Below are 25391 nucleotides of genomic sequence, written 5' to 3' on the forward strand. Positions count from 1 at the left end.
GCTACACCCTCTTTTCAGGGAATTGTTCAGAGTGATAACATCACTCTTCAAGATTTTAAACCTCTTCTTTTTAGGAGATTCCGAGGCTCTCAGTTACCTTCCCTAGCAGTGCCACCAAGTGACGGGCCGGGGCAGGAGGCCGTGTGACGGCTTGGGGCGCGCCTCAGGCTCCGGGCACAGCGCCCAGCTGAGCGCCGCCAGCCCGCCTTCCTCACGGCACAGTGAAAAAACGGAGCATTTAAAAGAAAAAAGAACGATGTTTATTAAGAGCGAGTCCCGGCAGGGCCCGCCCGCTCTGCCGGGCCCGCCCGACGACTAACGGTGTCCTGCCCCAACCTCCGCCCCGGGGAGCGGCCGCGCTGCCACGGGGACACGGGGCAGGCCGGGGCCGGGCGGTGCCACTCGGGGATCCCGGTGGAGCGAGGGCTTCCAGCTGCGGCCGGCCCTGAGCCCTTTCTGTGCACGGCGAGCCGCAAGTGGCCGGTGCGGGAGGACCGTGTGGCTGTGGCAGGCGCGGCCCCGCGGTGACAGTCCCGGCGAGCACCATGCTGCCCACCCGGTAAGGCGCGTCCTCCGGCGCGGGTGGGGAATGGCGGCCGGGAGAGATGGTGCTCCCGGCGGGCCCGGGCCGGGGCCTGGGCAGGCAGGCCGTGCCCTGACCCTCGCTCCGCGGCCGGGCCACGCTCCGCCATGAGGGGCTCGGGGCGCGGCCAGGGCGGGGCACCCCGAAACTTGAGCAGCGCCGCGGGCAGCGCGGGCTCGGGCGCGGCGCCTGGGCCGGGCTGGGGCAGCGGGCGTGAGGGGGCCCTGCGGGCTGCGGCTGTACCGGGAAGGCGTTTGCTGGCCCTGCCGTGGCACACCGAGCCCAGCGGCTGCAGCACTCACAGAGGCGTTTCACATCGCCATCCGCGTCATTCCTGTGCATACGGGACTCCGCTGCCTTCAGAGGTTTTTTTTTTTTTGTTTGCTTGTTTGTTTTGTTTTGTTTTTCTTTTTTTGGTGTGTGTGTGTGTTTGTGTTCCCGTTTACTCTTTTAAGTCCTCCATGAGTATCTGCAGACAGTGAAGGCTTGTGTGTACATGATACATATGTGTAGATAGTGTAGATATACATGAAGGGGAGAGAGAGATGAGTAAATGGCCTTGCTTTTGTGTTGGTGCCTGAGGACCTGCCCCCCTTCCTTATTTGAGGTGGAACCTCACTCCCAAAGGAAGAAAATTAAAGGACCAGCAATCCACATTCCTTCTCAGGATGATGCTGTGAACTATCACAAGGGGGTTTACACACACCCTCTGTGTGTTTTTGTGTTAGCACAGTTATGCTTGCCTAGAGGAGTAGTGCTGGCTAGTTACCTTGTAGAACACTTAGTGAATTGTGGGTGGATTACATTCTCTGAAGGGTTTCATGGTTGTTTCTTCTTGCTTAATGGCTAAGAGGTCCTTTTTGGTATATTCCTCCTTCCACTGCTATGCACACCAGCCAAGTGCAGGAGAAGTGTATGGTTAGGGTCATGGATGATTTCCTGAGGCACATGGACCCCATCTGTGTTAAGATGTTACAGGGTAGAAGCTGGTGTTGAGTCTAAGTTGGTTGTCTTGGGGCATCTGAATAGTCAGTGAAGAGAACAATTACTGCCAGTGAAGCATTCTTCTTTGTCATTTTTAGATAACAAAAGGTGTCAGTTGGAATTTCAACTGTTTTGGAACTGTTGCACTGATAGTATCTAGTTTTGAAAATCAAGCTGAAAATAAGGACTGTTGTTTCTGAAGTCAGCAGAATAATTCCAAAATTCAATCCTAAATTATTTTCATGGGATTATTTTTAATGACACTAAATTCTTCTGCTCTGCCTATAGGTTGTGCATCATGAGGAAGCTTCATTCTGTTCTGGCTAGAACGCTCACTTCTGGGGCCAGTACCTCCCCAGGGCTCCCTGACATGTCTGAAGGTAAGGTAGATGGCTGTGCTCTGGAAGATTTAATGATGTTACTGAGGAGTTTATTTTTTCAGGTAGTGTCCCTTCATGTATTAGTATGGTTTGGATAATAACATGCCCTTGTCTGTTAGCTCATGGTAGAAGTGTTCAGGAAGCAGCAGAAAATCACTGGGTGTTTGGAGGTGAATGGCACAAATATCCATAATCATTGAAACTGCAGATTTAGAGGCTCCTCTGGTTCTTCAGCCTTGGCAGAGCTTGGTTCTTTTCTGGCAGCATAACTGCTGCTCAGTCTCGATAGAAAGCCCATGCAGTGCAGATAGGTACAATGAGACTGGAGAGAATGGCCAAGAAATGGGGAACTGAGTGGAAATAATGCCTTACAGAACTTTTAATCTGTCAATCCTGTTAATTTCACAAACTTGTAGAAATCTTTAAATCGGATCAGCAGCATTGCCTCGTGAAATTGCTCTTGTCAATAGAGCTATGTGTTGAAAGGTTGTTTCAGTGCTCCAATAGTAATAAACCATAATGCTTCTGTTTCAGAAGTTTTTAAAAGGGTTTTCTTGCATTCTAATCCCTTGTACTTTGAAAAGGGCAGGAGGAAAAAGGCTGGAGTCAGGTACAAGTAATTCCTTCATGGAGTTCTGCTTATTTCTAGCATCTTCTTTTTTCCTTTGTTTTCTAAACAGAAGACACCAGCAGTTACTGGTTGTCCAATAAAAGAGAAAATGAGGGTTATTTGTTTTTAGAGAACTTATTTTCATTGTTGTTAATAAATGTGAATTTAGGAGGTTAAAAGAGTGAAGCAAGGATACATGATGTTGCATACTTGCAGCTTGCCCTGAGTGTTTATTTGAATATTTGGAAATGATGCCATCGAGAAGGCCAGTAAAAACAGTGGAACAGTGAGGTCATCCTGGTACTCCAAGGGCTACTAATATTTTGTGGACTACAATAACTGTAAACATTTGAGATTCTGTTTCAAAATTGTTCAAATTCAAAGTTTTGCTGATATGTAAACTATTCTAGTATTGTGTAAATTATACCTTCAATTTGGTATCCATGCTTTCACAAAACACCAAATACTTTTTTCTTACTAGTTTTTCACATGCTTCCTTTTCATAATTTTGGGTTCCCATTGTGAATGCCCTCACTTCTTCCATGGCTCTCCCAAAGGCTACACAAAGCAGGACTTTGGAATTTTCCTCTGAAAAAACTCTCATCCCACTTCCTGAAAAATGCTACAGATAGTCTTTCCAAAGTTAACACTGTTTGTCAACAGTGCATGGTAGCCCTGAGTTTGAAGAACTGTTTGGGGTTACACTGCAAGCAGATGCCACACAGAGTCAGTGGACAGGGAACTGGAAAGCTGGCTTGAAAGGAAAGGACAAACTGAGTTGAAAACAAAAGGACACTGACTGTAAATCAGGCCAGGATAGATTGCCTGCAGTTACTAAAATTAAGGAACATCTGCCTAAACAGAACAGAAGCAGGTAGAATAATCAGGTAACTCCTTAGTAGATGTAAATTGCATTGTTTCTTTTCATTGTTAATCTAACCTGTGTTTTGTACTCCACAGGACAGTCACCCATTCATGTGAATAATGGTGTGTTGTGGTAATTTGTGCATATTAAAATATTTGCTATAACACTAAACTTACTCAGCTACTGTTTTTCCTTACTTTAGCATTGATGAAAAATGAGGTGCTGTTATTCTTCTCTGTTGCCTTGCTTAAAGTCCTTTGCCTTTGGTGGCTGGTCCTGGTCTTAATTATGGCAGTGTTGCACTAAATCTCTGTCAGCACATTCTGTCTACAGTGCTGGATAAAACGTTTCTAAGAGGCTTGTGGGATTCAAAATCTCTCACAGCAGCAGCTCTTGCAGTACTTGGCTTCATTTTAGACATTTGAATCTGTGTCCTTCACCTCAGTCCAGAGCAAGCTCTGTACCAAAGCTGGTGGTCTTCCTGAACCTGGATGCAGCTGGGGGGGCATCAGCACGAGGGGCATGGATCTCACTGCTAGAGATGAATGCAGTGTCTTGTCCAGCTGCCCTCCCTGTGTCCTTTTCCACAGCACAGTGCAAATAAACTCAGACCCTGCTGCTGTGGCATTGGTGATCCAGTGATGCCAGTTTAGCAGATACTGTGCAATATGCTATGTGAGCAAGATGGAGAGGTCCCATTTTCTGTAGCTGTTTTACACACTTGAGACATTTGCCAGATAAGAAATAGCTTATAGATTTTTGTGCTTAATTTTCTTACTTAAATTTCTGTTGTTACTTACTTAAATTTCTAATATCTAGAAGAGCAGGATAGTCTTCCCAGGAGGGAAAAAAGGAAAAAGTTAAAACCCATGTACTTATGAACAGTAAAATTGACTAGATTTGGCTTGACAACATTTAGAAATGCTTTACATTTTGTCCCTTTTAATGCTAAGATAAAAATTGTAAAGTGTTCTCAGCCTGGAAAATATGTATTTTTATGCCTAAAACTGAAATCAGATGTATTAAATGGGGCTAACGGCTTGTATACATTTTTGCAGGTTTGGACTTGAGATTTTTTTTCAGAGCTTTTTACCTCTTTAGAGATGAAAAGGAAGATGAATTTAGTTTAAACAAAGAGAAAGCGCTGTTTATTCCCTGTCCATCCCAGCACAGTCTGCACACTGTTGAAAAACTGAGGTTTTGTGTTCTAGAAGCTATAACAGTGTTTCTGCTAACACTGTATTGATCAAATGCATGCTATGGCAGCTTCACAGGTGGAGTATGAGTAACAAGAAAGTAATACCTATTCTGTAAGCAAGCCTGCTGCTGCTTAAGGAAAAAGGAATCAGACCTTCCCTGTTCCCAAAAGAAATCAACTCTCAAGATTTTCAATCAGGTTCTCTCCTTGAAATTTTTTTTGTTCTTAGAATTAGTAGTAGAAGTCTTCTAATTTCAAAACATGTTTTTAGCCTAATTTTCTAAAGAAATGAGGTCTAAGCAATTTATTTTTTTGTCTTTGTCTGCCTATCTTCTTGTCTTCCTCATCTTCCAGAACCTTTTGTTGATGTCAGCCAAAATAGATGAGCTACCAGTCTCAAAGAGAAACATATTTCCACAAATTTTGTGAGAATTGGCTTCCAAATGAGAGATTTGTTAGGGTGCCAGAGCTGGTGCTGGGGCCAGGCGTGGACGCTGGTGTTTGCTGGCTGTTGGTGAGTCACTGGTTCCATGTGCTGGCTGCAGTCATTCTCTTGCCTGCCTCTAGCTCAGGCTGGTGCTTCTCTGGCAGGCAGGCAGAGCAGAAACGGGCTGGGAGTGTAGGGACAGGGGCTGAGGGTGCTGCAGGGGAAGGAGCAGGGAAGGGGAGCTTTGGGGTACAGCAATAGTGGTGGTGTGGGGGGACTTGGGCAGAAGCTGAAGTGACTGAGGAGGAGGGGAGCAGAGCTGAGTGGATCTGACTAAGAGAGTGGGATGTGATTTAAATCCTAGGAATTCAGCTAGGCTTCTCCAGGGTTTATAGGCCAGCTTGCTGATCACTGTGAATACTCTGATCAGGCATTTAGTTTGAAAAATGCCAAGCCTGATAAAGAATCAGCTTGTGACTCACCAGCAGCCTCTTTAAATTTCACCATGAAATTCTGGATATTTTTTAGTTGCTCTTCCTTGATGTGTCCCTAACATTTGAACTTCCTGGTATAAAAGATCTTTGTATATAAGCAAGGGATCTTTTCTATACAATTCTCAGCTTCTCTTCTGAGCTTGGGAATTGTTGCTGCTTGTTTTCAGATGTTTCCAAAGAGCCAACATTCACCAGCCATGGAGTAGTTTGGTAAATTTGATGGGACCTTAGCACGCTTAATAATCTCATCTGAGAAAGAGTAGAGAAGATGCTTATGCAGATTATTCTTGACATTTAGGAAAAAACTTGTGCAGAACTACTGTTAACTCTGAGAGTGCAAACAGGGCCAGAATAAGTTGTACAGGCCTGTCTTCAGTGTCTTAACACTGTGTTCTTTCAGACTGCTAAAAATTTGGGCTATGAAACCTTGCTGGCAAGAGCCAGTCTGCTGATGCTGCTTGCCTTCGTGGGTGGGATTATTTAATTGGTATTCTCCTCATTCCATTTTGCAGCTGCACTGTTCCCTTTTATGTTCTTTTATGACTTTCTGATTTGTGTTATCTCCACAGTTTGTGTTTAGGCTTAGTATTTTCACATCAAAATTCCCCAATCTAATCTTGATCCATGCTGTCTTTCAGCTGTTAATTAGCTCTGGAGGTGACTGCACTAACAAACCCTCTTTGCTGACTATATGCAATAAGCTATGGCATCATGTTACTCAGGCCATTCCTGTGATATGCCTACTAACAGCAGCAGTGAATTTGGCCAGACTTTAATTTCTGGGCTGCTATTTGCATGAATTTGCTTAATTTTCCTGTTCTGGGATGAGGGTTGTGCCTTTAACACCAGGCAACCTCATGTTTATCACTTGCAGAACTAAGCTTGATTTGCTTTGATTTCTTTTTTTTCCAGTGCGGAGCAAATTGAGGGATATAGTGGGAGCATCTACCAACTGGAGGTACAGTGTGCATTACATGTATTTTGCTTCATTTGTGAAACCAAGGCAGAGCTCAGGGTTGTGGTAGTGGAAGTTGGCAATAGTTAGCTTGTTGTCAGGGCAAGTAGAAGATCCCGCTAAAAGGTAATTGAAACAAAGCTTCTGAATTGATACTTTGTGGATCACAAATTTCTACAATTTCTCTGGTAGAAACAAAATATCTGATCTTGGTGCTTACAAGATTGTCTCACTAGCTTCGAGTCCAGCGGGAGTTAGGAGCTGTAGAGGCTGGCTGTCAATGCTGCGTTGCTGGTACCTCCTGGGTTATCTCTAGGTGGATTGCCTGCCTGGTGGATTTCTCCTGCACTGAATTCAGAGGTAGCTGAGCTTGTTCACTGTGTACCAGGCTGCATTCTGAATGGCACCTGTGTCTCTTTGGAAAATTGTCAGCTTGGGATCCAGGTCTCCTTATTCAGGAGCATCTTGAGCATTTCCTTTGTCTGCCCTAACTTAATTTTTGATTAATTTACGTATACTTTAAATAATTACTGGTTTGGCTTTATTCAAGTTACTTTCCTCCCCCTCCATTACATTGAATAAGCCAGAGTTGACTGTAACCCTCTGCTGTTACAGTCTGGAAAAGTCAATTTAGCAGTCTGGAGGAATTATACATTGCAGTTCGGTTGGTCCCTTGTGTTTTGTTAATTTTGGCTGTGTTTGCTGAGCTCTTTTTTCCCACTTAGTGCAGTGATAGGGGAATGAAGAAAGGTATGCCTGGGTGGAGTGTCTGATGTGTCCAGGCCTTCTGACTCAGTTTATCTAAACACAGCTTCAGTAATTCTAACAAAAATGCCTGAATCTGGGAACCTGATTTTTGCTTAGTAAGAGTAGTATCTAAGCATGAGGGGGCTTGAATTTTTCATCAAGTCAGCTAGAAAGGGCCCTAGAAATTGTTTCTGAAAAACCCTTTCCCACATCGCTGAATGGCTGAGGAGGAATGATGCCATATGGAAATGCCATTTGAAAATCAAGATTTTAGAGGGCTCTGGTCAAGTCTAATCTTCCATCTATTTTTTCCCCCGCTGTTCCCATCCTGGAGGGAGAGCAGACTGAAGCCAGGATCACCACAGCAGTATTTTTCTTAGGCAGATACTTCTCTCATGCTGTACAAAATACAGCAGAAATTGTTTGCAGAATAATGAATCCTTTAGCTACCGTGAAGAAGTAAAGCCAGGGAAAGCGCAGATGGGAGTGCTTGAGAATGACAGGTTAAATACAGGGAGGTTTGGTGGACATGGATTGTGTTGCCTGTGAGAGCCCGCTTTAAAAATAGAGTGAGAAAGAGTTGATACATGTGGAGACTGAACAGCTGGGAATTCAACTGAGTTAGGCCCCAGAATGACTAAAGAGGACAAATCTGAGGAACAGCTTGATAGGGATTCTGAAAAGGGAGCTGGGAAAGGACTGATGTACATGTCTGGAATGCTGGTAGAGAGGAGGAATGTATGTTGGAGGAACACTTTTAACCATTGATTTTGCTAAAAGGAGACTTTGGTTTGTGATTTCTCTTGTAAAGGCCAGTGGCATTTTGTATTTGTTGTGAAAAAGAAATATCTTGCTTATGTGTTTATTCTGTTTTTGTACTTCTAGTTAAAACTATTAATCTGTTCATTGTTAAATATAGACTAGATGGGGTTGTGGCTATTTCAGAAATATATAAACATTCCTCAGAATGTTTAGGGGAGGTGCTAATTAATATTTAGGTGAATTATTGTTACTGTATGATTAGTACTGCAGTGTGTAACAGTATTTGTCTGTTGAAAAATGTTACTGCTTTGAGCCTAATACTTCTGCATATTGAAGAACATATTCTGAAGTGGAAGTCAAGAAGAATTCTGCTGCTAACCTCAGAGGAGCCAGGATGGAGCTGGTGAAAACAGAATATAGTTAAAATTTTATTGTTAGGTTTCTTTATGTTTGTAGAGAAATTTCTGATTTACTTTCTGATTAATTTCTTTTAAGCTTTTCACTGAAAGAACTTGAAAAAAACTTTCTTAAAAAGCATTAAGATGCATCATCTTGGACCTTGCATCTTTCTTTAGTCATCCAGTAATATTCCATTTCTCTTTAGTGGCATAACTTTAAACATTAACCCTCTGCAGCAGGCTGTTATCTTTCTGTTTACTGTAAACTGCATGGTAATCATGTTTCCCAGATGAGGTAAACCACATCTCATGTTTAAAACAAACAAACAAACAAATGAAACTAACTGAAGTTTTCTGCTTGACTTTCACTCTCTTTGATCATGGATTATTTGCATTTCCCTGAAGCTTATTAATCAGAAAAGAGGTAGTATAAATATGTTGAAGTTTGGCTTTCTGAAGTAATACTCAGCCAAGTAAGCCTTCATATTAAGTGGCTAATACCCAGAATTCTTCAAAAGTCAAAACATAAGACAAAATTTCTTTTTGGTGAAAAGGTTTTCTGTTGTTTTCTTTATTTCTTCTTGTTTGTTAGTTTTTTCAAAATTGGATTTGTTAAACACAATGTCACTGAAATCTCAGCAATGCAGCAAGCACAACTTGAAGGAATGGCACGCATCCAGAAATTTACCATTAAGTTTCATTGCTTATGTTTTATGCATTCTCTTGCTCTATGAAATGGATCCATATTTTTGCTTACTGCTTGGCTTTATACCAGAACTGTTGCATGTTTAACCCTTAGGTTTTTAATAAATGGCTCTTGATTCTAGGGATTTTATGAACTACTTGCTGTATTCGGTCAGGTTGCACTTTTAAGGGGAGGGAACTTTGGAACTGGTAAGAGAGCATGTTGGGCAAGACTGTTACATCTTGTAGATACCTGTGCAAGGAATCAGTGTGGTGGATTGGAAAGAAGTGACACTAAGCTGGCCCCTTCTCCACTGGGAGAGTTGCAGCCCTTCTGACTCGGTGGTGCTGGAAAAGCAACTCTGAAGGAATTGTTCTCCCTTTTTTGTGTTGTTTCTTTCTGTAACTTTCTATAATTTAAAGATGTTTGTGTAGGAAGAGAGAAAGAAAAGTAGGTTAGTTTTCTTTGTCTTGTAGCTTGCTCTTAGAACTGATGCTGCAAAGGATCAGTTTTTAGAACTGAACTCACCTGTGGATGATGGCAAGTCTTAGCAGATTAGTTCACTTGCCATTAGTGCTAGCCAGCACTGTGCATCTACCTTATTTCCTGGGAGAGATTGTAAATTGATGGTCAGTCCTTTAACATTGGCAGTGTGGAAGATGTGTGGTACTGTAGCTCTGGAAGACATGAATATGAACAAAACCTCATAGGTTAAATTATGTGTGATCTGTTCTTTTCAAGGGGAATGATTTTGGTAGCATTCAGAATTAGATGCATTTTGTTCATCTCATTAGTGTGAAGTATGTGCTTGCCACTTGTACACAAACTATTTAAAAGATTTCTGTAGTAGTCTTGCTTAACATCTCTCATTTTGTGCATTTCACTTTCTTTTCAAATCATGCTCACTGTGCCTTGCTATATCTACTATTTGGTTTTAATTTTGATAATCATTGATGTGACATCTTTTAGTTAGGGTTTCAGTTCTCTATTTGTTCTTCAGAATAAAGGTTTTTTTCTTACCAGGGATCATGTGCAAGCAATGCAAGAAAGAAAAGCTCTCCATACTTTACTGGCAAAACGGCAGGAAGATCTCCCTCCTAGGAGAATGAAGGATAGCTACTTGGAAGTTATTCTGCCTCTAGGAAGTCAGCCTGAAATAAGAGAAAAATACCTCAATGTACACAACAGTGTAAGGTAACAAAACAACCATGATACACCTACAGGAAACTGTTAACTTCTGTTAGCCATATATGTAATTATTTAATTGTCAACCTCCTATATTGCAGGTTTGGAAGGATACTTGAAGATCTTGACAGTTTAGGAGGTATGTACCTATGCCCTTGTAAAGGCTGCACAAAGTGAGTTTGATTACTGCTGAGCACTGGTTGGTGTGACACAGTAGAGCCTTGGAGGGAAACCCATAATTCTGCCATCTCAGAAGGGAAGGAAAAAAAGAAGACAGTGGTACTGAAGGAGAAGGAAGGATGATAAAGAACAGATGGACGCAAAATTGTTTGGCTTCCTGCCTCTGTCAGGTTTTTAAAGAACCAGCTACAAAAATAATTTACTGAAAAGTGATCCTAAATTATGAATTTGCATTTTCAGTGTGAACTCAGAGAAAATTTGCAGAGTGCATATTGAAAATGAAAACTTATGATTTTTTTTAATTGTAAGAAAAATCTCAACCAAAATTGCCACAAACACCAACAGTTAATGAGATGCAAATATCTTTATATTCCTTTTTAGGAGAAGAGAGTATAATCTGGAAAGCATGTAATGTATCCATTGAGAACAAATTAAAAACAATTGGTGTATGTTCTTGGGTTTCTGCAAATTGTTGTTAAGGGTAAAACCAACTCAGTTATTTAATGAGTTAGCATTCTTTTTTTTTTCCTCCTTTTTATTTATTTGTGGTCTTGAACAGTTCACCATCTTTTTCTTTTGTGTAATAAGTGTGAGGTTGTTAATGGAACTGGGAGATACTTTTTCTTTAAACATCACCGGGTGACTTCCTCCTTCATCCTAGTTCTGTAGCTGGTTGGGAACTTTTTAATGGAGGGTTTTGACAAAGGATTAAGTACTTATTAAGAGGAAGTTGTGAATAGAACATCTTTTTTCTGTTCCTTCTGAGAGTCCAGATGGACAAAATTGAGGAAGGCAGAGAAAGAAATGAATGAATGAATAAATGCATGTACATTGTTAGATGAGATGAGCCTGTTTTTCATTCTGTACCTTGTTTAATTTCCCCAGAAATCTGTGAAGATCTAATTTTATTCCTGTGACAGCACAGAATGTCTTTACTGTGTTTACAGTCATACTGGGCTTCAGTCAGTTCCACTGGGGATGTATTGTTTTGGGTTAATCAAAATTCTGTCCCAATTTAATAATATTCAGGGTGGTCATATTGATACAGTAAGTTGATAGGCTTAACAGGTTTTAGAATTGTGACTTCAGTAAACATAGGGAAAAAAATCCTAGATTACTGGGAAGGATAGAGGTCTTCCAGATCACAGATCACAGAATATTCTGGTTTGGGAGGGCCCCACAAGGATCGTTAAGTCCAGTTCTGAAGCGTATGGTCCATATGGGGATTCCTTCTCTCTTATCTAAGTGCAAGACAGATTCTTTTGATAATGAAGATCTGTATTGAGTGAAAATTACATGAACACGAGGAAAAAACCATATATTTGCAGCCTTGAATTACTCCAAGGAGTCTGTTTACTTGGATGTGCTCTTATGAACAAAGCTAATTAGTTTAAATAGTGGTTTGGCTAGTAGTAATTGCAGTGTGATAAATACCTCTGACTATGGTTTTGTGCCTGTAAGGCACAGTTTATTTAATCTCCACCTCTTTAAAGGAATCAGTACTTAAAAAGTCCTCAGATAGCATGTATCCTTGGACAGCCTTCATGAAATCAAAATAGAAGCTAGGAGAGTCTGAGACAGGGAGCTGCAGACATAGAGCAAAGAGATTGTGTAGGATTGGAAGTCAAGTGATGAGCTGATTTAAAATACTTAGTTAAATTTATCTTTGTAGTAAGTAAATATGCATAAAACTGAGATAGCTGCTGCTGTTTTCTTTATAGCAATCCCATGTGTTACATACATGAAGTGTGGAAGCTCTGCTCTCCTACAGTAGGATACTTTAGTTTGTGTTTTCTTCTGCTTTGCAAAGATGACTTTGATCTGCTCCTCTTAAGTTTTTGTTAAAGAGCTGGCTCCATTTTTGATCTCTTCACAGTTCTTATTTGCTACACTCACACCAAGCAGGAAATGCAGCAAAGATCTCCTTTATCCATAGTTACAGCTCTGGTGGATAAAATCAGTAAGTGGCAATTTAGTAAATACAGTAGTTTCATCTGCTTGTCTTACTCTTTCATCAGCTACTGCCTTCCCATGGTTGTTATTAAGGATACCTTTTTCACTCCTGTTTAGTTCACTTCATCTTGTTGTAGCTTTGAAGTTTTCTGGCTTTTGTTGACAAGAGGTGGGAAGAGGCTTCTGTAGATGCTTTTCAGCATTTCACATCATTTCACTTCAAAATGCAACTTACAAGGTTCCTGCAGTTTTGTGTTTAGTTTTATTTTGGTGTGCAGATTCTTTGCTTTGTTACTGAACAGAGTTTGTTCTGGTGAGTTGGACCTTGCTTGTGTTGCCTGTTCTGCTGAACACTCCCTTGGGTCTGCTGTCCACCTCTGTGTCTGCTTCCTACTCTTGTCCTGGCTTCAAAAGTCTGCAGAGGCAGAAACAAGCAGTGTGGTCCCTCACAACAACTGTCTTTTCTGGGTTGTCTTTCTGTGTGTTGCCACTTTCAGATCACATAAAGTTCCTAGGAAATCTGGCCTGTCTAGTATTAGCTGTGAGTGGTCTGTCTCCAGTAGCCCCTAATGTTTGTCTTGTAGATTTGTGCCAGAAGATTATACATCCAGACTGTGACATCAAATTCACAGGCAATGTTTCTTGGGTTGGGAAGACCTCAATGGAAGTGAGGATGCACATGCTGCAGGTTGGTTCCTGTGACTTCTCTCCATCTTACAACGGGCATAGGTGCCTCAGAGGGAATTTACAAGAGCATATAGTGACAGGACAAAGGGGGATGACTTCAGAGTGAGAGAATGGGTTTAGGTGAGATAGTGGGAAAAAATTATTTACTGTGAGGACAGTGAGGTACTGTAACAGGTTGCCCAGAGAAGTAGAGATGCCCCATGCCTGGAAGTGTTCAAGGCTGGGTTGGATGGGGCTTTGAGCCACCTGATCTTGGAAGGTGTCCCTGCCCGTGGCAGGGGGACTGGAACAGGATGTCTTTAAAGTTCCTTCAAACCCAAATAATTCTGTGATTCTATGATAATTCAGGTAAACAGGTACGTTTTTTAAATTCAGTTGTTCTCCTTAAGTAAAGTCTCTGATGTAGAAGCTAATGTTACACCTTTTTGTTCTGAACTCCTTACAGTGCTGGCATTAGTGGCAATTAGTGGTATATATTAAAAAAAGCTAAGGCATTTCTCAGAGTAAAGGTTAAGTGGGTCCTTTTACAATGACTGTGTTGATTTCCTCCCCTCCCTGCTCAAAGTTTTTAATAAGCATTCCCTGGTAAATGTTTACATTGCAGAATTCCTGAAATGAAAGTTTTAATTTTTCCTTATCTTTGAGCAATTGTGAGAGGTGTTGGAAGGAATGACAGAATGTGAAAGCAAGCAGAATTAACAGTATGATTGAATAGTTTATGTCAACTAAATAGCTTGCTACGCATGTTTCCAAATTTAGAGTTCAGTAATGTATTTTTCCCTGTCTCTTTTAGCAACATGGTGGTGATTACAGCCCTGTGTTAGATGCAACCTTTGTCATGGTGGCCCGGGACCCAGAGAACAAACGGTAATTTGTAGGACGGGAAAAGTTTCCTGACTTGTGCTGTGCTGAAAATGGCAAACATGGCAGCTTGCTCTGTATGTGTAGAAGCCTTATAATGTAGGTGGTAAATAAACCACATAGTTGATGCTTTCTGCTGGCAAGTGTTAACTTTCCTGTGACAAACTTCAGACTTTAGCAGTCATGATACCAGGAATTGCTGGTAGTCTTGGGATCTGACCCTTTTTTTAAAACAGATTTTTCTGTGTGTTTGAGTGACTGGTCTCAATGAACACAGAAGTAAATGAGTCTGCCAGAAACCCACCTGCATTCTAGTAGTTGTTTGAATTAATGATTGAGTTTCAGTGGTTAAATAGTCTTTGAGTGACTGATACCATTAATTCCCTAATAGACACTTAATAGGTGTCATCAGAATAATTCAGGTTAAAACTTGCTTGTGTAACTAAAATGAAACTGGTAGCTATTCCCACAGAACAACAGAAAAAACCCCCAGACATTTACTTTGTTATTTTTCTGGTTTTACTTTCCCTATCATTCCTTAGCTATTAGATAAAAGGCTTCTCAGTTGTCCTTTAGGTTTATGACTCCAGCATCAGAAAAATTGGCTGTAATTCTTACCTCTTTTCTATATAGCCTGCCCAAGTAATAAACATTTCTCTGTTTCTAATTAGTTTAAGAAATTGCTGGTATTTATCTAAGATGTGTTTAATGAAGGGGTTTTACTTGATATAATTATGTGGTCCTGATAACATTAGAAGTAGTTTCTAGGTTTTTTTACTTCAGATTTGAAGGAAAAAACCTAGAAACAGTGAATATACTATACATTAAGAAAACAAATTACATTTTGGTTCCCATTTTAAAGACTAGTTTTTCAAAATAATGACATCAAACCTAATGTAATTACACAGCAGCAGATTGACTGAGGACAAGCCTACATGGACTTGTGCAGATAGATGCAAAGTTCCTTGGCTGTTGTACAAGCTAGCTGGCCACAGGCCAGCTGTGTTTTGGAAGCATTCTGTCCATATTAGGAGGGTATTTATGTGAGGTCAAAACCCTTCAGAGAGGTATAGGATATGTTAGGTTGGCTGTAGCCCCACAGAAACAGTGTTGTGTGGCTTTGGGAAACCTGTATCTCAGCAACTTGGGGCTTGGCCAGGAGAGCTGATGTAGATATGTGCTGAGCTGAGGGGAAGTGAACTCTGTGATGGAGAAGAAGCTGGTGGATGTCCAAAATCCAGAGGTTTAGCAAACCAGGAAAGATCAGTTTGTTGTAAGAAAAAAGCACCTCTCTGCCTCTTGTTGCCAGCCCAAGTAAAGGCTGGGGTAGAGGTGAATTGTTCAGCAGGTCTCTGTGTGTGCATGTGTGTATATGTATGTTGTTCTCAGCGCGTGTATAAATGTTGAAAGTTAAAATATAATAATTAGAAACTATGGGGAAGAACAGTTCTTGAAAATAAGTGTTTTTCTTTACTTGTGCAAATAATTAAATGTTATATAATTAGGTTAAAGTAAACTTATCTGTGCAGTAGAATAAACATGGAAATGTTGTGCTCAAGGCATGTCATAATCTGTGATAAGTGGTACATGTGGTAAACAGCTTTTGGCTGTTGATAAGGCTGTCAAGGGAGCATGTAGATTATAAAAACACTTGCTGGCTACAGCACTGTGCTTCTTCTATTCCAGGAGAAATGGTACCAGTCAAGTTTTGGTTTAAACTACCCTAGATCGTCCTGTTTCATTTGCTGAGTTTCTGAACAGCTTTATTCTTGAACAATTTTCATTATAATTTATGAGTATAATTTTAGCTTCTTAAGAAGCATAGATGTGTCACTTTCTCTTTCCTGATTGCACTAGGTAGTGGTTGGATCATTTAACTGCCTCTTCAGACTTAAAGCTAATGTCATACTGTGTTGGCAGCCATATTTATTTTTATCATATAACCTGAAGTATGTAATTTCATCTTGTACTGTGTATGTAAGCAGAATGGAAGACTCTTACAATGTATTTATGTGAGAAATTCTTGTAAAATTTGTAACTTAAAAAAATCTTACTGTCCATAGGCCAGCATTTGTTAATCCACTCATTCCTGAGAGCCCTGAGGAGGAAGAAATCTTCAAGCAAGGGGAATGTATGTCATATTTCCTGGTAGCATGCACATCTGCCTCAGTTTCAACTTAGTAGCTGTGAGGAAGAAAAGTTCAGGAGTTCTGCTACTTAGAAATGTTCCTAATTGGTTTTAAATCAGATTTTTGTTCTGTCTCATTTGTGTCAGTAGAGTAAGAGAGTTGGAAAGCCTGCTACCACATGCTTGGAAACTCTTTGACTAAACTGATGGACACTCCTGATGTGCTCTGCACACCCTCTGGAGTTCTCCCTTGGCAAGATGCTCCCCCTGCTTTGGATCTGAGTGCAGCACAGGGGCTCCTAATACTCTGGCCAACTGATTACCCCATGGTGGGCCTGCAGGACATCACAGCTTCTCACCTGTCTCAGTTCCCATGTGCCTTTTGGAAAGAAACTCAGGAAAAAAAAAAAAGTGGGAGAGCAGGGGAAGCAGCATGTAGCTCCATCCTCATTTGTTTCAAGGTGGGGTTTTAAAGTGGAGAATTAAAAAAAACACTGAAGACTAAATAAACTGGACAGAAGATCTTTTAAGCTAAAATTTCAGTCACTGCAGCCTATGGTAATGAGTTCTGTCATAAACTTTCATTTTGTACCATTGGCAAAACCTGAAGCTGATTGTTCTGTAGGGTTTCTTGTTAGATATGTTCTGTACTTTGAGGGCAGTACTCAAGTTTTCTGTAGGAACAGTGTGTGGGTGTCATAAAATATGTGTAAAAGTTCTTCATCACATTGGTGAGGTACTAGTGAACTTCTACTTTATTTTTATTTCACTGCAGTCAAAATTCTCTTTGGAGCCAAATTTCTCTTTGGATCTGTAGCACCATGAAGTTACAGCTTTTAACTTATGGGGGAAAAGGAAAAATAAATGGAAAGATGGTTGATTTCAGGTCAAAATCTTCAGAGGCTTTATTTGTTTTTTATTTGAACTTTAATACTGTGTTTTTTTTTTTTTTTTTAATATTCAGTGAACAAGTTGAAGAGGATTGAATTCAGCACTGCTTCCTTGCTGAAAATGGCTCCCACTGCAGAAGAAAGAAACATTGTGCATGACATATTCCTTAATACCCTGGACCCAAGGCAAGAAGGGGAGGGGTGAAGGAGAACTAACATCTTGTGGAAGAGAAAATTGCCTTTTGAGTGGGTGCTCATAACAGAGTAGTCTGGAATAAATGCTCATTTAAATTCGGTGGCAATTTATTTGAATTGCAGGTACAAACTTTAATATGAAATCTACAGCTCTTAGAGCAGTCTTCTGTTCTAAACAAGCTGTTAGGAATAATTTTGAGGAAAAATGTTAATAATGTTTAAGCAGATAAGAGAATTGAATGGTTTTGCACTCATGACTTGCACAATCAGTTTTCTGCCATGATATCTAATTAAAAAAATGGTGAGGGCAGGAACTGGTCACCTTTTAACCAAATAACCTTGCAATGGATTTTAAATACAGTACCTGACAACATTATTTGAGGGAGTTGTTACCATGCTTTTCTTATACTTGAGATTGGTGTGAAGTCATCTGATGCCAACAGTGATAGAACAATGTTTAATTACATTAGTGCTGTGTTGTATTTACAATAATTTATCATTTCTTTAACTTATTAGCTTATACAATTGCTATTTTTAAAGCTGTTTACCAAAGGCAGACCTGCTTTCCCTTAAAATTAGTGGTTATACTTCTGTCTGGGTTTGAAAACTTCAAAACCTGTCTGTGTGTTTGATGTTGAATTATTCCATTAGCTCACTGTGTGCTTTTATTTCCTATTATGTCTTAAAAAACAGAGCAAGGCTTTTCTGACAAAGTGTGCACTTTGTGGTTGTGATTCATCTTTTCTTTCATGTACCTTTCTCAAGCCTCTTCATTCACATAAACTTGCACATTAGCAGAAGTTTTTGAAAGATCAGGAGCGTAAGTTTCTTGCAGTAACATACTGTAGGACAGCTTTAGATAAGGCTTCAAGGTCAGCTGGAACAGTGTTTAGTGATGCCACTTCTGTTTTGGGTTTATTTTGGTGTTCTATATTTTTGTGCCTTTTTTTAGTATGTGTCTGCCTTTGCTGTTTCTGCTTTTTTGGCATGCTGGATTCTGCTAATTCTGTGGACTGTAAAGTTTATTGTCTCTTCCAAAGGACAGTGAGTTTCCGGAGTCGTAAATTACCCCCCAATTCAGTGTGGATTGAAGATGCAAAGCTGAAAGGCCTGGAGATTTGCCATCCTGAGGTATTTTGAAAAATATTAATGAATTACAGAAAGTTACTTAAGAAGTAACTTTGACAGAGAATTTTTACAGGGACACAGTGAAAGAACAATGAGTAATGGCTTTAAACTGAAAGAGGAGAGGTTCAGAATAGGTATTAGGAAGAAATTTTTACTGTGATTGTGGTAAGGCTCTGGAACAGGTTGCCCAGAGAATTTGTGGATGCCCCATCTCTGGAAATGTTCAGAGCCAGACTGGATGGGGCTCTGAGCAACTTGGTCTAGTGCAAGGTGTCCCTTATGGCAAGGAGGTTGGAACTAGATGTCTTTAAGATCCCTTCCAACCCAAATCATTCTATGACTATGAATTTTTGCCCAAGATTAATCAAACCATTATTTTGTTTGGCTTCTGCAGTCCTTGCAATTTAGAGCCTAGTTTCTTTTGTCCATTTTTTGTTATTTGTTTGGATTACCACTGTGAAATGGACAATTTTTTAATGACCTTGTTTTCTTACCAGACTGTTCATTCTGTGTAAAGAAATTCCTTTGCAAAGTGTTTGCAAACAGTTTGGCCTTTGGTTGCTGATACAATTTTGAATTGTTATCCTATGCTGTCAAATTAGTCACATGAGCTCCTGTTAAGTAAAGTTGCCTTGGGCATTTTGAATTCTGCACACATATTTCGCTAGTGCTTTTATATATATTCAGGTGTTGGGACTTCTGTTAAATACTGTGAACTGAAGTGCAGACTTCAACACAAGGCTTTGAAAAGCATGTAGTATTTGTTTCTTTGTGCAGGAACGAAACATCTTCAATAGGATCTTTGGGGGTTTTCTCATGAGAAAGGCATTTGAACTGGCATGGGCAACTGCTTGCAGCTATGGGTGAGTTGTGGACCTGCAATATTTATATAATGCAGAACATTTTGCTTGTACACAGAGGTTGGGAACCCCAGCTAACCAACCTAATGACAATCTGAGCTGAAAAAACGTAGGTGTCTGGTGGAATCGTGCACTATTAGTGCGCAGTGCTGCTGTACTTGGAGCATCTATCATATTTACAAAGAGATTGGCATCTTGCTCCATGGAGCTTGGGTTTTAAGCATTACATGTCAAGATAAAAAATACATCAGTTTTCTGTTTTCTTTTATCTTACCAAGCTATTGAGATGGACTTTTTAACCATATAACATATTTATTCTATTAAATAAATATTACATCTTTGCATTCAGTACACAAGAGGAGTGGGTTCTAAACTTCTTCTGTTAACTGCTTGAGCTTAGGAAGTGTGACTGAAGTCATGACCCAGCAAAGGTCTGTGTATAAGTTTAATGAGGTATGCAAAGCCTGATATCAAGTTAAGTGGTTTGTGTCAGTGCTTGAAAAACTTATGCCTGAGCAATGATGGCTTGAAGATTGTCCAGCAAGTGTAGATCATAAGATCCAACAATGGTCCAGTGTATCCTTAGAAAGGGTGTACTTCATTGGTGTGAGAGATTTCCTCCAGTGATGACATAACTCCTTATACTTCCTGTAGCCTCTGTTTAAGAAGAGATTTATTCTCTAGTAACCTTCATTAAAATGCTGACAAGTAGATACTTTAAATTTTTGCAAACTTCCCTTTTATTCTTGAGAAGAAATTTCTCTTTTGTTTCCTCAGGGGTTCCAGACCCTTTATTGTATCTGTTGATGATATCATGTTTCAGAAGCCAGTAGAAGTTGGATCCTTATTACTGCTTTCTGGACAGGTAGGAGTTGATTTCCTTTTGAAAAGGAGCAGACCTTGTCTTTGCTGTCACCAGTGTTACTCACTGATAATGAACAATGTGTTATGAGAGTGTGTGGCTTTTCTTGTTAAATGATGTAATGAAATCTGTTACAGTTTTCAGCACTGTGATAAATTACAATCTCTAACTCTTGTTTTAACTGTGTAGGTCTGTTACACAGAAAAAAACTACATCCAAATTCGAGTACACAGTGAAGTTTACAATGCGAATACCAAGGAGCACCATACTACCAATATTTTCCATTTTACATTTATATCAGAAAATGAGGTCCCACAAGTTGTACCTAAGACATATGGAGGCAAGTATCCCATTAATATGTTGTCATCATAATTCTGTAAAAAAAGATTAATTTGTTTCTCTTGGAACACTGGTTATTTTAATAGATGAACTATTGGCATTAAAATAATTCAACAGGATATCATGGCAAATCACATAGATTTTATGCTTTGATGACAGTGTGGATTACTTCTTCTTTTTGCCAGTCTGTTTAGTTGTAGTTGCCCATGATTGATACTAAGGTACTAATGTGCTTCTCTCTGTTCTCCCCTTTATTTCAGAGTCCATGTTGTATTTAGATGGGAAGCGCCACTTTACTGCAGTCATGAAAGAAATCTGACAGGCACTGGGTGCTGCAGCAGCAGTGCACCAGCATGCTGTCTTGGCAAGAGCTGTCACTAGAGGTGGCTAATGGACAGGTTCTTGTAATACTCAAAGAAAAACCCAACAACCACCAAAAACCAAACCAACCAAACCGAAACTCCACACCAAAACCTGCCTTTTCAGTACTCTTCATGTATTTGCATATATTTGGATTTTTTATTCTTTACTGCTAGAATTTGTTGAAATCTTTTACATGCAAATGCTAGGAAAAGAGGCTGAAAAATTGCAGTCTTAGGCTTTGGATAGACTCTCTTTGTCTACTTTGAGAGATCTCATTGCAATCTTTGCTGTCTTGTCACCATCTGCTGCCTTTCCCTTAGTAGCTCTCCTTTGTGTTTCCCTAATAAGGGAGGGAAGTTCTGTCAGAAAAAGGTGTGCAATAAGTAGATGCACACAGGTGAAGCAATTTGAGCTCCATTCTTGTGTAAATTAGGTTAAGGGTCATAATTCTTTTTTGAACAAGGACACATGCATCTAAGCAGCCACAGAGGCTCAGAAGTTACTAGTGTGTGCACAATGGAAAGCAGGTGTCTCCCATCACTGGGGATTTTACAAGTTATTGCAGCTTCTCTTTGGATGGTTTTCATGTTCCCTTGGGAGGAAACTGATTTTTGCAATGAAATGAGGTGGCTAGATGGTATTTTCTGGCACTCTGTGTCCTTGCCAGCCTCTTCTAATTTTTTGTTTGTTTGTTTTAATGTGTAACTGTGAGTTCCTTAGTGAATTATTTCTCATGGCTTGGAGACTAGAGGTCTGACTGGTGAGACTGGGTGGGACTGGGAATGTCCCTATTCTGCAATGGCATTGTAGAACAGAACATTTTGGTTTATTAAGGACTGGTAACAAAAAAGGTAAAATGCTACCCAGATGGTAATGGTGATGTTTGGTGCTGCAGTTAGGGCTCCTGAGAATCTGTGTTGAGCAGCTCCCAGGTCAGGTGCTGAATGATGGGATCTTTATCCCACTGAGGGGTGGTACTGCTAGAGGACAGTCTCCTCCTCAGCTGGATTATTTATCTGTTCCCTTGGTGGACTGAAGTGCAGTATGAGTATTGCACACCTCTAAAAGTTGTCAAGTTTACCTGTGAAAGACAGAGAACTTCCCCAACACAGAGGGGACACCATGGTGGTTATAACTATGGCAAATATATAACAGGAACAGAGTACTTGGTACTGAAGTGCTTCTGATGTAATGGAGAAAGTTTTAATAATATCCAATTTCTGCCACATAAAGCCCAATTTCTTGAAATCAGGAAGCTGAGTGGATGGGAGGCATCAACTTTTAGCAGTGAGTATGTCACAAGCATGAAACTGGTTCTTTGGTACCTTCACATCAAGATTGATATCCTAACTGATCAGGACACCCAAAGAGGAGTTGGGCTCGGGGGTTAAATAGAAATGTGATGTCTTACAATACACAAGAATGGATTCTGGCTTCCCTGTGAGGTTTCAAATCTTTTGAAAAGGGGATGCAGCAAATAGTAATTATGTCAACAGCACAGATGCATGAACCACACTGATAAAATTAAGTAGCATGTTGAGCTTTTCTTTCTAAGCAAGAAACCTGAGACAGTCACAATTAGGAGCATTTTCCTTTGGTGCTAGGATGGAATGAAGTTCACGACCCCTAGCAGCTCTTTGCTATTCCTGTGAGGAATTGTAATTGAGCATTGTAATAATCAGCATGTTACATATCAGCCTTTCCTTCTTAAGAGTCAGCTGCTGCATTGGGTAAGTTAGATGACTTTCCAGAGTAGGTATAGAGGTGTGGCCTGATCCGAAACAGATTCTTGTATTGCTCTGATGGTAAATTCTTGGTTCTTTTCATAGAGTTTTTCTCTTCAGCCACACTCCAGTGCTGACCCAGCTCTATGACATTAAAATCTTTCATGGTTATGATGCTGTGGAGATAAATTGTATTTTCTGGGTTTTTCCTTTTTAAAACTGACTCTATTAGACTGACCACACAAATAAAGAACTGAAATCGTATCTCAACTTCTTCCCCCTTGTTGCAGGGATCAATGTTGACTGTTAAAAAATAGATCCTTTCATTTGTTGCCTTCCTATTTATTTCAAAACTATGTTCTACTCCTGAGTATCTGCAGGTTTTTATCACTGACCCAGTGCATCTACCCAGATCACTTTTTTATAACACATATAAGACAGGGGATACCAAATTCATCCTCCACTGACTTTTCAGCTGCATTTAAAGAGAAATTTATCATAATTTTTAAATTCAGCCTTTGGGAAGGGGTTGGAGAGAAGAAGAGGTAATAGAGTATGGAGGAAGGTGTGACATCAGAACCTCTGGATGCAGTGAAGAAAATGAATGCCACAAATGAAGATGTGTAGAAGAATTGACGTGTTCTCAAACTTTATCACATACCACAATGACAATAGTTTCAGAATGTATATGAAGCCATACAGAAAATGTGTTTGTGTGTGTATATGCACATATGTAAAAGAGAAATGCTTTTCTGTTTATTGCTCTATATATGTACTCATGTGTTTTTTACCTCGAGATGGTGACTCCAAGCTGTCACCCTCTCTGGTATCTTTGTTCAAGGGTATGCATGCTGCTTTGTGCCTTTGTGTGTATGTGAGAAAAATGTTCTCTGATCTCACATTTAGGATTAAAATATTTCAACATAGTAATTCATGTTTGGTTTATGTTGCAACTTCTATCCAGCCTGTCACTGCTGTAGGTGACTAACTGTTACCACAGAGGCCTAAAGGAATTGCTAGAAAATCTTTTTATTTACAGTAAGCTTAACTATATAATTAATTGACTGTGTCTCTGTAGCAGGAAGCAGATGTCTGTGCCCATTGCTTCTTGGAATACAGTGAGGAGGAGCAGGATTGCCTCCCCTTACCCTTTCACTTATTAGTGATATAAAAGGAGATTTCTGTGGGATTGGCTGAACTCAGTGCCCAAAGGAGTGCCTTGTTTCAAATGTTTTTATTTTTCTGTGGTTAAAAAGTACTAAAATTACTCAAATTTCATGTAACAGCTTATGGTAGCCCTTTTTCAAACAGGGACAATTCCTTTGCTGCCCTGCCAGATTTTGCAGCCATGCCACAATTTACAGCACTCTGGAAAGAAGTTTGCAGGAGCTGGTGCAATGTGGGCCACAGAGCAACAGTTTTAGTTCAGAAACCTGCTCTAAACTCACTGCATGCTCAATTGGTTTTACTGCATGTCCAGTCCAGCCTTTGGTGACACTGGTTTCATTGCTGATCCTGCTCTGAATGCATTCTCAACTAGGCATGAGAGAGATAATTTCTGCATGGGCCAGGCACAAGCCAACAGGAAAATAAAAGGGTAAATACTCAGCTTTCATGAAAGAGAAACTGGGGACTCCTTTTGTGGAAGGTGTAGTTGGATGACCAGAGCTGCACAGAAAATACACTGGAGCACTTCTCTGCCAGCAGAGCTCCTCATCCCTGCAGGAGTCCTGTCCATGAGGCTGGAGGCACTGCTGGGCATTGGCAGGTTGGAAAATACCTGTAAGATAAACATTGAGTCCAACTGTAAACCTACTACCAGTACAGGCTCCCAGCAACATGGTGATTGTTTTTTGGATATACTCAAGTTTGCAGAGGAAGAGGTTTCTCTGGGCAAGGAATGGGCATAACCCAGGAAAACTGCAGAGGGCTACATCAGCTAATAACATCAAAAATCTGTGCCATTATTATTATCTGAATTGATGCTTCTTTGATACTTCTGGAAGTTACATCCATATGTAGCTTAACAGCTGAGGGGGCAGTAGAAGGGTGTGGGATGTTTGCCCAAAATAGCAGAGGAAGTTGAAGACTGTGTCTCATTATTAGTCATTACTTGCCTTACAGGAACATTTTTGCTTTTTCTGTAGAAGACAGGCTCACAATGGCATCTGCAGCATTTTATGCACTTCCAAGAGAGGCCCCTGAATATATCCTGGTGTTTGGGAAAGCAGAGATGTATGAAAATTAAGTTTTGCACTATTTGAAACATCACTTGGAGTACTGGAAGAACAGAGTGCTTTGTCATTTGTTCATTTCAAATATGTACAATCACATGGCAACTCAAGTCTTTGCTTAAGGACTGCTTCCCTATTTCCCTAATACTTTTTATCCCCATTAAACTGCATTAAAAAAACCCAAACCAACCCTATGCCATCCCTTACCACATGTTTAAAATGTAAATGTGCATTTATAAAAACCTTGAAAGTTTACACAGCTATGCTGCTGTGACTTAAACTTGGAATGGTCAAAGCATGCAGATGGCCCCAGTTTTCTTCAGTCACTGTGTTCTCAGCACAATTGTCTGTTCTTCACTCAGGCTGTGTACAGCTTTTGACATGTGCTGGTGCTGACTGCTACAGAGATACACCCTGTGGCTGTGTTGGTGTAACTTGCTGCTCACTGGGCTCTGCAAGGAGCCATGAGCTGGGTGGAACACATTCAACACATGGCAGATAACTCATCTCTGTCTTTATCAGTGTCACTGGCTGGTTCAGTGCCACATGTTCCTGCAGCTGGGAGAGCATTAGGTGTGACTGAGAGCCAGCTGGCTGGAGAGGGGCAAGGACTCTCAGCACCAGGTTCTAAAGGGAGCACAAGCACTGTGTTCATTTCGTGCCTTGGGCTGCTGCTGAATGTCCATGGGATAGTTGGGCCCACATTTCTCATGC

At 40.4% G+C, this 25391-nt stretch overlaps 1 protein-coding gene across 7 annotated transcripts; it reads left to right on the forward strand.

The window, feature by feature from the left end:
* The first annotated feature begins 133 nt into the window (after nt 1-133).
* On the forward strand, nt 134-23822 carry ACOT9 (acyl-CoA thioesterase 9). 7 transcript variants are annotated; one of them, XM_030952094.1, is made up of 16 exons: nt 134-559; nt 1856-1947; nt 3518-3544; nt 6454-6499; nt 10112-10282; nt 10375-10412; nt 12330-12413; nt 12991-13094; nt 13887-13960; nt 16018-16085; nt 17047-17158; nt 18208-18298; nt 19073-19158; nt 19933-20020; nt 20207-20357; nt 20617-23822. In XM_030952094.1, the coding sequence occupies exons 1-16, from the start codon at nt 546-548 to the stop codon at nt 20673-20675; spliced, it is 1305 nt and encodes a 434-aa protein (XP_030807954.1). In that variant the 5' UTR covers nt 134-545; the 3' UTR covers nt 20676-23822. The 7 variants fall into 7 exon arrangements, with proteins under 7 accessions (XP_030807954.1, XP_030808003.1, XP_030807976.1 ...); XM_030952143.1 differs by lacking the exon at nt 3518-3544 and adding an exon at nt 4975-5134; XM_030952105.1 differs by lacking the exon at nt 134-559 and adding an exon at nt 586-948.
* The last annotated feature ends 1569 nt before the right edge of the window (nt 23823-25391 follow it).

Source organism: Camarhynchus parvulus, chromosome 1 (genome assembly GCF_901933205.1).
Source record: "Camarhynchus parvulus chromosome 1, STF_HiC, whole genome shotgun sequence".
Taxonomy (NCBI): Eukaryota; Metazoa; Chordata; class Aves; order Passeriformes; family Thraupidae; genus Camarhynchus; species Camarhynchus parvulus.

Bases quoted from the DNA above. Each gene is read 5' to 3' on its own strand.
- ACOT9 (XM_030952094.1), top strand. The intron at 6,500-10,111 runs GTACAGTGTGCA...TTTTCTTACCAG, and splicing joins GGAGCATCTACCAACTGGAG to GGATCATGTGCAAGCAATGC. The intron at 20,358-20,616 runs GCAAGTATCCCA...CCTTTATTTCAG, and splicing joins TGTACCTAAGACATATGGAG to AGTCCATGTTGTATTTAGAT.